The following is a 16584-nucleotide window of genomic DNA, read 5'->3' as shown; positions in this document are numbered from 1 at the left end:
ACACTTTACTGTTTCTGGATAATGCAGGCTGAAGAAAATAATCGGTTTTTACCAAAGATATTAGTGGAGAGAGGGGAAGGGAGAAATAAGGGGAGGGAAAGGGCTCTTTCAAACCTGTATTAGTTCATTTATTCGGTGTAAATCATCATCAGTTGCTGCTTTTTTCTTTGGGATAATCCCTTCCTGCAGGTTGGTGAGTCTTTCGTAAACATCATGTTCTAGATTTGTCTGCAACAAACAAGAAGGAGGGAATCATGACCTCAGAAATACTTTTCTTCATCAAACGCAGGCAAAAAACCCACCTTGAATCACCTGTGTAAACTGGTATCAGGTCTGTCTGGGTTATAAAATCATTTCTCCCAATGACTAAGATACAGTACAGTAAGGAAAGTTAATCAACAATTTACATCACAATTGGCCATAATTCAGAGTATCTTCTAGGATAACTCTTTTTTTGGCTGCACCACGCAGCACGTGGGATCTTAGTTCCCTAATATATCCAACCTGACCTCCTTGCAGTGGAAGCTCAGAGTCTTAACCACTGCACCACCACGGAAGTCCAAGGATGGCTTTTAAATTCTCCCCTAAATTCCCAATTTCTCTGAAAAACATGTCCATAAGTTCCATAAAAATATGCTTTTATGCTAAATTTAAACCTAGCCATGGCACTACTTAAAAAAAAAAAAAGACCATGTTCTTCAGATCATGGCTACTCCAAAGACAGAAAGACTTCGTGAGATTATTTTGCTCGGCTCCTCTTTACCTTGCTGAAGGAAGGAGTCTTGCCCAGGGGTTATGGAAAGGGCTGAACACAGAGCACACTGGACAGATGAGATCAACAGCAGTTTACTCTTCAGTATGCTCGCGGCCCAGGGGAGGAGGACACTGCATGTCATGCTGAACCACAGGGGGGTGCCCTCCATGACAGAGAGAGCAAGAGGGAACAGGTAGGGGCTGCAGGAGGCAGGCTCCGTAGTGCAAGAGGATGTGGCGCCCCCTGGTGCCCCCAGGAGGACATCACTGGCTTATCTGAGTGTCTCGAGCTGGAGGAGAACTGAAGCCCACTGCTTAGGGAGAAGTGCTAATATGCCTTACTCCCACAGTGAGGAGCAGTCAGAACGGGTTGACAGGCCCCCTCTGTTTCAGATGTCACAGCAACACATAATATGAACCTTAACTGTAGGTCTTGCACACATAAAAACTCCACCATGATCCATGTTAACTGGGAACGCTTCACAATCACCCCTAAAGAAAATGCTCTATGAACTCAGATGTCCTCAGCAGGACTAACAACTGCTAGAGTGCCACCTACCAGCTGTAGCAACTGGGCTGCACAGAGGTGAACCTTCCAGCCTTGAGCACGACACGATACTCCTTTCTGATTAGCTATTTCCTGCAGCATAGCTTTCTTCTCCTCTGGAACCATAAAAAAATAAATAAATAAAAGTCACTGAGAATGTAAGTCACAATATCAATAAAAGCTCTTTTGGTTCACTCCAGCAAAATAAGACTTACTTTGCTAATCTAATGAGTTCAAAAGAGAGTAAGCTAATACTCTAAGGTTTTAAGTGAGGGAAACAGTTTTTAGTGGGTTGGAGCCTTGCTCATGCGTGATGTCTCCAAGCATGTGGAGAGTCTGGGCATTAAGCTTAAAAGCTCTGTGGTGTTATCTAGATCTTGGAAGAAATCATAGGACTCCAACTTGAGTAACATTTAAATTCAGGTGAAAAAGTACACAAATCAGCACTGTAGTAAAATAAATATGAACTTTATCATTTAGACTGGGGAAAGACAAACTAGGACTGAGGGGCACCTGTCAGAGGTGAGTTTAGACATATCTGTGAAGTTTTAACATTACTGCTCACCAGGACTTAAAATGGATTTACACATTACATGGATAATCACAAACTATTTTTAAAAAAATTACCTTATTGAAAAAATCAATATTGTTTTCTGTTTAAAATTTTGGCTGCACTGGATCTTTGCTGTGGCACTCAGACTTTCTCTAGTCGCAGAGCATGGGCTCTAGAATGCGTGGGCTCGGCTGTCGTGCTATGTGGGATCTCAGTTCCCCACTAGGGACTGAACCCTCATCCCCTGCATTGGAAGGTAGATTCTTGACCGCTGGTCCACCAGGGAAGTCCCTAAAAAATTAATCTTGACAAAATCCTATCTATATATTTGTCAAATGCATAAGACCAAGACTGAACCTTAATGTAAATGATAAACTCCGGGTGATGATTATTTCAGTGTAGGCTCACCAAATGTGCCACTGCGGTGAGGGACGCTGAGAGTGAGGGAGGCTGTGCGTGTGTGGGGACAGGGGATGGGGGGCAGACACGGGACATCTCTTTACCTCCCGTTCAATTCTGCTGTGAACCTAAAACTGATTAACTTTACTTCCTAGAATAATTAACAACAACACAAAACCCCCAAACTTATCTGGTAGGCAAAGATTAGCAAGAAAGTAATTTAAAAATCTTAAACTTTTTGAGATAATTATTGATTCATATGCAATTGTAGGAAATAATACAGAGAGGTCCTATGTATTCTTTATCTGGTTTCCCTCAGTGGTAGTATCTGGCAAAACCGCAGTGTAACATCACAACCATGCTACTGACAAAGTCCACTGACTCTCTTCAGCTTTCATCAGTTTTACATGGTCTTGTGTCTGTTGTTACGAGCATTATAAAAAAACTTTTCAGCTCAAAATAATTAGATTCACAGAAGCTGCAAAGATAGTATAGAGATATATCTGGTAAGAGACCTGTATTTAGAACATAGGAAGAATTCTTACCACTCAACAATAAAGACAAATGAATTAAAAAGGACAAAATATCTAAACACACATTTTTCCAAAAAACATATACAAATTGCCAACAAACATGAAGATATTCAACATCATGAGGCATTGCTGCTGCTGGTGCTAAGTCACTTCAGTTGTGTCCGACTCTGTGCGACCCCATAGACGGCAGCCCACCAGGCTTCCCGGTCCGTGGGATTCTCCAGGCAAGAACACTGGAGTGGGTTGCCATTTCCTGTTTCAATGCATTTAAGTGAAAAGTGAAAGTGAAGTCGCTCAGTCATGTCCGACTCTTAGCGACCCCATGGACTGCAGCCTATCAGGCTCCTCCGTCCATGGATTTTCCAGGCAAGAGTACTGGAGTGGGGTGCCATCGCCTTCTCCGTCATTAGGCGTTAGGGAAATGCAAATAAAAACTGCAGTAAGTACCATTTCAAACCCCTTAAGATGCCATAATAATAATAAAAAAAGAGTAAGTGTTGGTGAGGATGTGGAAAAATCAGAAGTCGTATGCATTCCTGGTGGGAAAGTAAAATGTATTTGCTTTGGAAAATACTCTCAGAGTTCCTAGAATGTTAAACATAGTTACCAAACAGCCCAGAAATTCCATTCTTAGGTGTATGTACAAGAGAAATGAAAACAAATGTTCCCACAAAAATGTAGACACAAATGACCATAGGAACAGTATTCATGATCAAAAAGTGGAAACAACCCAAATGCCTACTGAGTGATGAATGGATAAATAATATGTGGTATACATCCATAAAATAGAGTATTATTTGGCAGGAAAATTGACTGAAGTCCTGATACATACCATACGGATGACTCTTGAAAACATTAAATTAAGTGAAATAAACCTGTCACAGAAGACTGCATGGTATATGATTCTGTTCATAGGAAATGTCCAGCAACGGGAAATTTAAAGAGATGGCAAGTAGATAAAAGAGGTTCCTAGGGTTGGGGGTAGGGAGGAGTGAAGACGGCAGGACTGGTGATGACAGCTAAGGGTTGTACTAATAGTTAAGGGTTGTACTTGTTGGGCTAATGAAAATGTTTTAAAATTAAATGTAGAGATAAACACGCAACTTTGTGAATACACTAAGAATCACTGAATTGTACATTTTAATAGGTTAATTGCATGCTACATGAATTATAGCTCACTAAAGCTTTTGTTGGGGAAAAAAGATAGTAACAAGAGGTCCAGTATTCCCCTTTACCCAGTTTTCCCTCACTGTTTACATCTTAGTAACTGTAGTACAGTTATCACACCCAGGAAATTGCCACTGATGTAAAGTGAGTATATGTCATATATCACGTGTAAATTTATGTAACTGCTATGTCAATCGAGGTTTAGAGCTACTCACCACCACGAGAGACCTCCTGTGCCACACCTTCATGGTCACACCACCCCTTGCTTACGATTAACCCTTGATCCACTCATTTCTTCTCTATGTGTATAACTTTGTCACTCTGAGATTATATAAACAGAGTCGCACGGTATGTGTCTTTTTTCCGGGGAAGGGAGAGGGTGCATGTTTTGAAAATTGATTTCCCCGTAAGCCTAAGCACAATGCCTAAGCTGCTGCATAATCAATAGTTCTTTCCTGTCCATTGCTGACAAGAGTCAACGGCTCGTTTGTTTAACTGTTTGATACCATCTGTGTTGTTTCCAGCTCTTGGCTATTACCAGAGATGCTGCTATGAACACCTCTATCCAGATTTCTGTGTGGACAGAGGGTTTTCATTTTTCTGGGATAAATGCCCAGGAGGGCAACTGTTGGGTTATATGGTAAGTGTATGTTTAGTTTTTATGAAACTGCCAAACTGTTTTCCAGGGTAGCTCAGTAATGTGTAAAAGACAGCTGAATTGCAATACGACAATGTTCTGCTAAGCAGCTTCCCCAGTGGAACTGGAGAAATTAAAAAAAACCCTTTAAACCTCTGGAAAAAGGTCCTAAGGGCAAACAGCAAGGCAGAAACATCTATTCAAACAAATCTACTAAAAGGTGAAAGACCAGTAGGTCTGTGGCATTTGAACCAAGACTGATCCCTATCTCCTTCTCCCTCTAGCTTGGAAGGTGGAGACTCTGTTCCAGATTGCTATAGCCCCAAGCACAGGGTTCCCTCTTCCCCAGTTCCCAAAAGGAACAGGGCATTTCCCATCCTGCTCCCTGTTGCTGAGGCTAAGTCTCAGGTCCTGAGTCTAGTCGACATGTGGGGGTTCCCTTCTTTTGCTTAATCCCCACTTGTAGAAGGGAGACTGTACCTTAGGCAAGGTGAGCTGAGAACACTGGGGCCCAGGAGCCCTTCTCCTGGCTTGTGAAGTGGTGCATCACCCTAGGAGAGGCAGGCCACGTGGAAGACAGGCTGCTCCCCATCTCCCCTCCAACGAGCACTCACCTGCTAAGTTGCCATTGGCCCACCCCCACCTCCAGAACCCTAGGCTCAGACATTCTGCCTGGAGAAACAAACAGGCCATAAAACAGGAAGCTTCTAATCTCTTCCCAAAGGAGCTGGCTCCAATTTCAACAGAGTGTGAAGTTCAAACCTAAAGGTGCTCCCATGAGCAGTGGAGGGTGTAGGTAAGGCAAGTGGGAGGAAATGTGCAGACACAGTGAAGACACAGCCTAGACTGTGGGCTGGCCCATTTGCAGGAGAGAACAAAGAGCAAGAGAGCTGGCAGGAGCTCTCCTTGGGGTCAGAATGATTATCAAACACTGACCTCAGAAACCATTCTGGCAAGGAGCTACAATACGACTGGATTAGTTTGCAGAGGAATTTGTGTTTAAGGGCAAATTCCAGCACTGTGTTCTTAATAGATCAAATGGCAAGCAATAAGTGGGGTTTATCAGTTGAACGTGGTCAGGGGAACAGGAGGAGAGAAGCCTGCCCATGCCACTGTCCTCCCACGGTGGCTGTGGGTATACTCAAAGCTCTGTCTCCCAAGGAGTAACATCAGAGGCTTACCACTTGGTGGTGCTGGTGGGGTGGAGCTGATCAGACTTCACTGAAAGAATCCAGCCAGTCACTAAACAGCTAAAAATGCAAATAACTATAGCTGGTCTTTGAGGAGGCAGCGAGACCAGTACCTGGAGTCGCTACATTATCTAAAACGTCCAGTTTCCAACAAAAATTATGAGGCATTCAAACAAACAGGGAAGTATGACCCATACATGGAGAAAAAGAAATAGGCAGCAGAAAATGCTCGATAAGAGTGACCAGATGTCATATTTAAAAGATTTCAAAGTAGCCATTATAAATAAATTCACAGAATGAAAAGAAAGTATGAGTGAAGAAGTAAAAGAAGGGATGATAATCATGTCACATTAAACAGAGTATCAACATAGAGACAGACATTGTACACCGTTAAGAGCACCAACAGACTGGTTCCAAATAGGAAAAGGAGTACGTCAAGGCTGTATATTGTCACCCTGCTTATTTAACTTCTATGCAGAGTACATCATGAGAAACGCTGGGCTGGAAGAAGCACAAGCTGGAATCAAGATTCCCAGGAGAAATATCAATAACCTGAGATATGAAGATGACACCACCCTTATGGCAGAAAGTGAAGAGGAACTAAAAAGCCTTTTGATGAAAGTGAAAGTGGAGAGTGAAAAAGTTGGCTTAAAGCTCAACATTCAGAAAACGAAGATCATGGCATCCGGTCCCATCACTTCATGGGAAATAGATGGGGAAACAGTGGGCTCCCAAATCACTGCAGATGGTGACTGCAGCCATGAAATTAAAAGACGCTTACTCCTTGGAAGGAAAGCTATGACCAACCTAGATAGCATATTCAAAAGCAGAGACTTTACTTTGCCAACAAAGGTCTGTCTAGTCAAGGCTATGGTTTTTCCTGTGGTCATGTATGGATGTGAGAGTTGGACTGTGAAGACGGCTGAGCGCTGAAGAACTGATGCTTTTGAACTGTGGTGTTGGAGAAGACTCTTGAGAGTCCCTTGGACTGCAAGGAGATCCAACCAGTCCATTCTGAAGGAGATGAGCCCTGGGATTTCTTTGGAGGGAATGATGCTGAAGCTGAAACTCCAGTACTTTGGCCACCTCACCTCATGCGAAGAGTCGACTCATTGGAAAAGACTCTGATGCTGGGAGGGATTGGGGGCAAGAGAAGGGGACGACAGAGGATGAGATGGCTGGATGGCATCACTGACTGGATAGACGTGAGTTTGAGTGAACTCCGGGAGTTGGTGATGGACAGGGAGGCCTGGCGTGCTGCAATTCATGGGGTCGCAAAGAGTCAGACACGACTGCGTGACTGAACTGAACTGAACTGAAGAGCACCAATGCATGTGTAATGGGGTACCAAAAGGAAAAGAGATAAAGGAGAAGAAATATTCAAAGAAAAAATGACTTAAGATTTCTCACATTTACTGAAAAACAGTAATGTATATATCAGGAAGCTCAAGGCTAACTCCAAAGAAGATACATGCATACAGATGTATCAAAGTAAAAATGTTGAAAGTCAAAGCTAAAAATATCTTCAAAGAAGTAAGATAAAACATGATGCATCACTTACAATATAATCCCATTAAAATCAACAGCTGACTTCTCAGGAGAATCAGTGGAGTCTAGAAGGCAGTGGGGTAACAATCAAAATGCTCAAAGGAATGTATAAGAAATTTAGTTTCTCTACATCCTCAGCAGCATGTGGCATTATTAGTATTTCTAATACTGTATTTCCTTATTGATTTTGTCTGGATGATCTGTCCATTGATGAAAGATGAGTGTTAAAGTCTCCCACTATTATTGTGTTCTGTCAATTTCTCCCTTTATGGCTGTTAGTATTTGCCTTATATATTGAGGTGTTCTATGTCGGGTGCATGTATCATTTACAATTGTTACACCTTCTTGGATTGATCCTTTGATGATTATGTAGTGTCCTTTGTTTTCTGTAAGTCTAATTTTGCCTGGTATGAGTACTGGTACTCCAGCTTTCTTTTGATTTCCATTTGCACAGAATACCTTTTTCCATTCTTTCACTTTCAGTCTGTATGTGTCCCTAGATCTGAAGTGGTTCTCTTACAGACAGCAAACTCAGGGGCCTTGTTTTTGTATCCATTCACCAGTCTACGTCTTTTGGTTGAAGCATTTAACCCGTTTACATTTAAGGTAATCATTGATATGTATGTTCTTACTGCCACTTTGTTGTTTTGGATTGTTTTCCTAGTCTTTTTTCTTCACAGGTCTTCTCGCAGGTCTTCTTTTGTTCTCTTGTCATTTAGTGACTAACTTTAGCGTTGTGTTTGGATCCCTCTTCTAAGCGTGTATCTACTGTCGACTTTGTGGTTATCCTGAGGTTTTGATACAGCAGTCTATATACAGACAAGATTGTTAATAAGCTGCTGGTTTTTAAATTTCAAATGCATTTCCAATATCCTGTATTTGTGGTCTCCTCACAACTGCTGGTTGTGATATAATATTTGTGTGGATGTGATTTCCTACCTTTATTGTACATTTGCCTTTGCCAGTGAACTTTTCCATTAGCAATTTTCTTATTTTTAGTTGTGGTCTTTTCCACTTAGAGAAGTTCCTTTAGAATTCGTTGCAAAGCTAGTCTGGTGGTGCTGAATTTTCTCAGCCTTTACCTGTATGTAAAGCTTTTGATTTCTCCATTGAATCTGAATGAAAGCCTTGCTGGGTAGACTATTCTTGGTTGTAGGTTCTTTCCTCCTACACTTTAAATATATTGCACCATTCCCTTCTGGCCTGCAAAGTTTCTGCTGAGAAATCAGCTGATAACTTTATGGGAATTCCCATGTATGTTACCTGTTGTTTTCCCCTTGTTGCTTTTAATGTTTTATTTTTGTCTTTTTGACAAAAATTACTATGTCTTGGTGTGTTCCTCCTTGGGTTTTTCTTGCCTGGGACTCTGCTTTCTGGAGTTGGGTGACTATTTCCCTTCCCATGTTAGGGCAGTTCTCAGCTATTATGTCTTCAAGTATCTTCTCAGGTCCTTTCCCTCTCTCTTCTGGGACCCCTCTAATGTGAGTGTTGGTACATTTAATGTTGTCTTGAGCTCTCTCAGATTGTTTTAATTTCTCTTCACTCGGTTTTCTGTCTCCTGTTTTACGGCAGTGATTCCCACCGTTCTGTCTTCTAGATCACTCATATGTTTTCCTGCTTCAGTTATTCTGCTATTGATTCCTTCTAGTGTAGTTTTCATTTTAGTTACTGTGTTGTTCATCTTTGTTCTTTAGTTCTTCTAGGTCTTTGTAAAACATCTCTTGTATCTTCTTAATCTATGCCTCTATATTTTTTCTGTGCTGGATCTTCTTTACTATCATTATTTCAAACTCTTTTTCTGGTAGGCTGCCTGTCTCCACTTCACTTGGTTGTTCTGGGGTTTTATCTTGTTCCTCCGTCTGGGACATGTCCCTCTGCTGTCTCATTTTGTCTAGCTTCCTGTGATTGTGGTATCCATTCTGCAGGCTGCAGTACTGTGGTTGTTGCTTCTGCTATGTGCTCGCTGGTGGATGAGGCTAAGAGGTTTGTGCAGATTTCCTAATGGGAGGGCCTGGTTCCTGCCAAGGGGTGGGTGGAGCTGGGTTCTGTCTCTCTGGTGGTCAGGGCAGTGCTCAGAGACTTAAGCTGTCTGCTGGTTGGCACTAGTGGTAAAGAACCTGCCTGCCAATGCAGAAGATGCAAGAGAGTCAGGTTTGATTCCTGGGTCAGGAAGATCCTCTGGAGTAGGAAATGGCAACCAAATTTAGCATTCTTGCCTTGAGAATCCAATGGACAGAAGAGCTTGGAGGGCTATACTCCATCAGATCACAGACAGGACTGAAATGACTTAGCACAAGCATGAGCTGGTGGGTGGAGCTGTGTTCCTGCCTTGTTGGTTATCTGGCTTGAGGCATTCCAGCACTGGAGCCTAGAGGTTGCTGGGGGTAGCTAATGGCAGCTTCTGGGAGGGCTATCCCAATGAGTACTCCCCAGATCTGCTGCCGCCAGTATCTTTGTCCCTATAGTGAACCACGGCCATCCCCATGTTTAATTCCCATGGGTTGAAGGTTTTTCTGTTATCTGTTATTGGTTTCTAGTTTGAGTCTATCATGGCCAATGAAGATACTCTGCTGCTGCTGCTGCCAAGTTGCTTCAGTCGTGTCTGACTCTGGGCAACCCCATAGACGGCAGCCCACTAGGCTCTGCCGTCCCTGGGATTCTCCAGGCAAGAACACCGGAGTGGGTTGCCATTTCCTTCTCCAATGCATGAAAGTGAAAAGTGAAAGTAAAGTCACTCAGTCCTGTCCGACTTTTCACAACCGCATGGACTGCAGCCTACCAGGCTCCTCCATCCATGGGATTTTCCAGGCAAGAGTACTGGAGTGGGGTGCCATTGCCTTCTCTGAAGATGCTCTACATGATTTCAACTCTCTCCAAATTGTTGAGGTTTATGATCCTAAATGGAGAAGGCAGTGGCACCCCACTCCAGTACTCTTGCCTGGAAAATCCCATGGATGGAGGAGCCTGGTGGGCTGCAGTCCATGGGGTCCCAAAGAGTAGTACATGACTGAGTGACTTCATTTTCACTTTTCACTTTCATGCATTGGAGAAGGAAATGGCAACCCACTCCGGTGTTCTTGCCTGGAGAATCCCAGGGATGGCGGGGCCTGGTGGGCTGCCGTCTCTGGGGTCGCACAGAGTCGGACACGACTGAAGTGACTTAGCAGCGGCAGCAGCAGCATGATCCTAAATAAGGTCTATGTGCATCTTGAGAGAATATGTATTCTGCTGCAGTTCAAGTGTCCTATAAATGTCTACTAAATGTTGGTTTGTGGTATTCACTTCTTGCATATTCTTGCTGATTCTCTATCAAGTGCTTCTATCAATTGCTGAGACGAGTATGTTGATGTTCTAACTATAACCACATATTTGCCTACTATTTCTTTCAGCTGTTTTTGCTTCATATTTCTGAAGCTCTTGGGTTTTGCTGACTATTTTTTAAATCAGTATGTAATGCCTTTCTTCATTTCTGGTAATTTTCTTTCCTCTGAAGTCTATTTTATTTGATATTAATATAACCACTCTTTTAAAATCAACGTTTGCAACGTTTGGTCTTCCATCCTTTTACTGTCACTCTATGATACACTGTATCTGAAGCTTCTTACGGACAGAATACGGTTGCATCTTTTTTTCATTCTCTCTGCCAATCTGTGTGTTAATTGATATGTTAGATTATTTACACTTAAGATAATTACTGATATGTAAGGCTAAGTCTGCCAGGTTATTATTTGTTTTCTGTTTGCTTCCTGTGCTTCTTGCCATTTCTTTTTTTCCTTTTCTTCAAGTGAATTACCTGTTTTCAGTATTCTGTCTTTACTTGTTTATACGAATATGACTTTACAGCTTAGGCAAAACAGTTCAATTAAAGTTAAATAGTCAAGAGACTTGGCACAAAGTGATTAATACATACATATTTGAACAGCAGATTTAGGAATCATCAATATTTTCAGCTGTCAAATTACTTTGAGATAGCTTATGAAGAGTGAATTCCAATAAGCAATAGGTATTTTCTTATAAGCCTTAAAATGTTACTAGGGAAACTGTAAATATTTTCCTGCTACAATATGGAATTCTGTGGTGTGAAGAAATGTTTGGTGGCTCATATCCTACTTTCACCAAAGGCCCACAGCCTCTGATTTCTCTTTGGAAGTCTCACCCTCTTTTCTAAACTCAGGGTACACTCACAAGGAAGAAAAGCAGGGCAGTGCAGCCACCTCTGTGCTCCCATTCAGAGACTGAACTGTCAGGATCTTCACTCCTGCTCATGGGCTTTAGTCTGCACCATCTAACTTGGACTCATCTTGAGGCTTCAAGGGAACCCTTGGAGAAGCTTCTAAATACAATTTATTTGAGGGAATAGGAAATATGGCCAATTCTCTGAAAACTCACACTTCTCTATGCAATGATTATATTTGAGACTAATAACACTTAAAGTCTATCCACAGAAATATTTGCAGATTCAAGCAAACTGCTATCATCCATTTTCACTGTAAGTGTGTTTATTAGAATGTTATTCTCAAGTTCAACAACCACAAAAACATTTACTGTGTGCTCACACTAGATCATCCCACATATGTTTGAACAAATGTTGAACAAAAGATCTTTTGTTTCACATATGTTAAACAAAAGGCCTTTTGGAAAATACACTTTCTAGGGCTTATGCTGAATGTACATCTGAGCAGCCCGGGACTACTGTGGTCTATGTCCCATAACAATCTAGTATAGCTTCTCCTCAACTACTTTAGGGGCTAAGGAGGTCATCTGTCACTACCTGGGGAGTGGCAACACAGTAGTCTTATTCATTAGACTGTGTTCTCAGTAAAGTACATATAGCTTTCTACAGCAAAGGATAATTCTCCAAATTTTATGCTCAACTGTATATTATGCTTAAGAGTAAACAATAAATTTATAACAAAACTGACGGGGTTCTTTTTGAAGCTGGAAAACTGTGATTCTGTCTTTTCATTCTACTGTGACTTTAACACAGCTGAATGAAAAACCAACTGCATGAGTCAACACTAACCATTTCTGGCAAAACTGACCTTTGACCCGGACATCACTGTACCGCTGAAAGTGGTGGTAAGCAGCTTTCCAGGGGTTCCGATAGTGACGGAGCAAAGTAATGGGAGGTCTTGGACGCACTGGGACATACCTTACACCTTCTTCATCTATTTAAACGAGAAGAAAAAGAAAACATTATATAGCTTACTATATATTTGCAACAATATTTCCTGGTACAATTTCTGCAGATGAGCTGTAAGTGAAATAGTTACTGTAAACAGCCTCAGGGATAAACTCCTAGCTTAAGTGGGAAGCTTTCCATGACCAAAGTTAACTCAAGTGAGCATTACCAATATACTCCTTGGGAGGAGACTTGCGCTTCTCTGCCTTCACCAGAAGACTCTTGGCAGTGGACTTCTCGTCATCAGTGCTGTTTGTCTCCATCATATCCCCTTCTTCTGTTGAAATCACATGCTGCTGCTTCCGAGGCTTTTTCCTTGGCGAAGCACCAGGGGGTAAGTCACTTGTAGGCATGGACAGGTTGTTAGCCAGCAATGCAAGAGACGGAGACACGGTGTTGGTAGCCAGAGGAGGAACTGCTGTCATAGGAAAACAGGGTGCACGTGTATGAGAACCCAAACACGGTGGAGAGTGTCAGCTGACTTCCATCAGAGAGAGCGTTAACAAAGACAGAAAAGACAGCCAATATCTACACGTGCCCAGGACGCTGCTAAAGCACGCTAACTGCGGCAGAGGTTGCCCGCTGCTCTCTGACGCCTCACACCTTCATCTCCCTTAGTACAAGGTGCTCCTCACCCTGAAATGGGCACACTGCCACTCAGCTGAAAGACTATATTTACTAGTTTCTCTTACGGTATGGTATGGCTATTTGAAATTAAAATTCTAGTGCTTTGCAGAAATTTTAAGAACTTTCCTTAAAAGAACGAAGGCTTTACCCACTCCGTGTCTTCTTCCTGTGACCCTGGAACTCAGATGGGATAGCTAGAGTTCCAGCAGCTATCTTGAGTCAAGAGCATTAGGGTCAAATTCTAGGGGTGGTAGAAGGCTGGATCCCTAAAGATTTTATGGAATCCACATAACATGGCTGGACTGTCTGCCCCAGGATTCACTTCAAGAGAAACAATAAAAACTTACATGTTCAAGCCACTATTTTTCAAGTCTTTCAACAGTAATTTCTAGGAGATAACCCATCACCTCATATAGGCTTCAATAATAATCTGGGTAAGCGGACAGTATTGCCCCTCAACTTAATGATGGGAAATGCGGCACACACCGCACAGAGAGTGATGGAGAGCTGGGTGGTGAGAGAGGCGGTCTGGCTTCAGAGCACAGCCAGTCCAGTGCCTCCAGACAAAGAGCATGCTAAGCACAAAGCCAACAGCGTTTGTTTGGGCTTGTATGGGTCATATATCTGGTGACTTGCAATTCATGATAAAAGCTCACCTCAACTCTTCCACTGTATCCTTGGTCCGTCCTTTCCTTCTACCATTCCTCAGCCATCCATTCCCAACAGTCACAGCCTCAACTCTGTCATCTGATCTCAATCTCTAACATCTGACTTTCCAGTCAAAAGCAACTCTCTTTCCAGGTCATTTCTCTTAGCAACTCACCTCCAACAATTCTTATACACCATTAAGAACTATTTTCCATTAACCATAGTAGTTTTTTTGCTGTCATTCATCCCTCTAGTATCTTCTCTTTCTGATCATCGGGTTTTAGCTCTCCTATCAATTTTATTTATTCACTTACTGTCCCTTCTCATGCTATACTGCACTCACTGAACAAAAAGCACAGCAGGTTAAACCCAACTCTCCAACTAAGTCTACACCTATGCAGCTGAGGGCAGCCAGAGGAAAACACACAGCAATGCAAACAGGCCTCCTGACAGCAGGCCGGCACTGCTGCTGGAAGATCCTCCCGCATCTGCCAAGTCCATTTGCCCTCCACACTTCCCATACTGCCCTTTCCCTCAGCTAATGCCTATGCTTTCTATTTGACAGAAAAACACAGAAATCATCAGAAGGAAACGTCCATAAATTCCCACCACATATACCCACTCACTTGCACAGTGACCAGGCACTTCCTTTCTCTCTGTGCTTTCAGGAAAGGCAGATTCCTTCACTTTCAAGGTAGGTCCCACCCACTCTCATCTCCTCAGACATCGCCGCAAGAATTCATCTTTTTCCTGCATCATCAGTTCTTTCCTCTTTATTGGCTCATTCCCATTAACATACAAAACTCATTTGTCCTGTCTTAAAAATAACTTTGGGGCTTCCCTGGTGGCCCAGTGGTTAAGAATCCACCTGCCAATGCAGGGGACATGAATTTGATCCCTGGTCTGGGAAAATCCCACCTGCCACAACTACTGAAGCATACACGCTTAGAGCCTGTGCTCCACAAGAGAAACCACCACAGTGAGAAGTCTGGGCACCATAATGAAGAACAGCAACCAGAGAAAGCCCACGTGCAGCAACAAAGACCCAATGTAGCCAAAAAGAAAACTTGGCATCATTTCCCTTCAGTTATTGGCCTTCCTTTTTCTGGTGCTTTATAACAAGTCCCTCAAGTGCTGTTTATACTCAATGTCTCTCACAGTTATCTCCCAGCTTTCTCCTGAACCCACACCCCACCATGCTGTGGCCCAATATGATTACATGGCAAGTGCTCTTCTCAAGATCTGCATGACCTTCATGCTGTTACACCCAATGGTCGCTGCTCAGTGCTTACCTTACTCTCTCTCTCAGCAGCTGTCACCCTTGTCCTGGCTTTCCAGGACATCACACACTCCACGTTTTATTCCTATCACTCCAGCCTGTCCATTTAGTCTTCTTTGCTGGTTTTGGACTCCTCCCTTCTGAAAATGGTGCAGTGCCCCAGGGCTCAATTTACAACTACTTCTGTTTCTTATCAGCACTCATTCCTCAGATGATCCTATCCATTACCCAGCCAGGCTCATGGCTTTAAACATAATTCATACATATAATGGCAACTCCCCAATTTACACCGGCAACTTAATTTTCTTCTAAAAGCTAGGCTTACAGATCAGACTACTTGATGTCCACTTGAAAGTCTAACTCAAACTCACCAGAGCAAAAACTAACTCCTAATCTCTCCCTACACAATGGAGTCCCCCTGCTGTACTGAAAATGAGGATTTCCAGTTTTGTGTTTGTACTCGGTCTCTCAGTCATGTCTGACTCTTTTGAGACTCCACGGACTGCAGCCTGCCAGGCTCCTTTGACCATGGAATTTTCCACACAAGAATACTGGAGTGGGGTGCCATTTCCTACTCCAGGGGATCTTCCTGACCCAGGGATCGAACCTGTGTCTCTTGCGCTTCCTGCAGTGGCATGTGGATTCTTCACCACTGTGCCATCTGGGAAGTCCTATGCTTGTAGTTACTAAGATCAAATCTTTAGTTTCCTCTGATGCTGTTCCTCATGCACAATATCCCTCTTTAAAGAAATCCTCTCAGTTCTTCAATAAAATATCTATACTCTCACCACGTCACACCACTGGTACTGCTACTTCCTTGGCTGAAACCTTCACTGGTCTCTGCTGTTAAAGCAGTAGCCTCTAAACACATCTCCCTAATTCTAATCTTGTTCCCAGTCTTTTTTTCTACAGAGTAACCAGAGTGGTCTATTAAAAACAGAAGTGAACTCAAGTTCCTCCTCTCCTCAGAACCCTCTCATAGCTCCCAGCTCCCTCAGCAAAGTTAAAGTCCTTCCAGAGGCTCCTAAGCTCTCACAGTCCTGACCCGTATCTCTGGCCTTCTCTCTCCCACTGCCCTCGCTTACTCAGCTCCATCTGTCAATGCCTCTGTGCTGTGTTGAGCACAAGAGGCACATTACTATCTTAGGCTTTTACATTTACTGCTTTCTTAGTCTGAAATGCTTTTTTTCCAGATACTCTCATGGCCAGCACTTCATCTCTTCAATGTCTCTACTCAAAGATCATTTCTTCAGTAAAGCTTTCCCTTTAAAACTCTTAAAAAAAATCACACCTCCAGCCCTAACTTTCCCTTACATTTTGTCCTTTATTTTACTTTTTACCACAATAAACTGTGGAAAATTCTGAAAGAGATGAGAATACCAGACCACCTGATCTGCCTCTTGAGAAACCTGTATACAGGTCAGAAGCAATAGTTAGAACTGGATGTGGAACAACAGACTGGTTCCAAATAGGAAAAGGAGTACGTCAAGGCTGTATATTGTCACCCTGCTTATTTAACTT

At 42.7% G+C, this 16584-nt stretch overlaps 1 protein-coding gene across 12 annotated transcripts in view; it reads right to left on the bottom strand.

The window, feature by feature from the left end:
• SAP130 (Sin3A associated protein 130) overlaps positions 1–16584 on the bottom strand; it is a 100191-nt gene that overhangs the window by 23055 nt on the left and 60552 nt on the right. For all 12 annotated transcript variants that reach the window (XR_011570206.1, XM_070801581.1, XM_019968880.2 and 9 more), the window contains 4 exons: positions 12679–12927; positions 12370–12495; positions 1313–1416; positions 115–228 (listed from right to left, as the gene is read on the bottom strand). Coding sequence is in view for 11 of the 12 variants with exons in the window: in XM_070801581.1 (XP_070657682.1) it covers positions 115–228; positions 1313–1416; positions 12370–12495; positions 12679–12927 (593 nt within the window). In the remaining variant the exon portion in view is untranslated. The remainder of the gene's footprint in view (positions 1–114; positions 229–1312; positions 1417–12369; positions 12496–12678; positions 12928–16584) is intronic.

Source organism: Bos indicus, chromosome 2, assembly GCF_029378745.1.
Source record: "Bos indicus isolate NIAB-ARS_2022 breed Sahiwal x Tharparkar chromosome 2, NIAB-ARS_B.indTharparkar_mat_pri_1.0, whole genome shotgun sequence".
NCBI lineage: Eukaryota > Metazoa > Chordata > Mammalia > Artiodactyla > Bovidae > Bos > Bos indicus.
The sequence above is the reverse complement of the archived record's forward strand: the minus strand, read 5'-3'. Positions and strand labels throughout refer to the sequence as shown.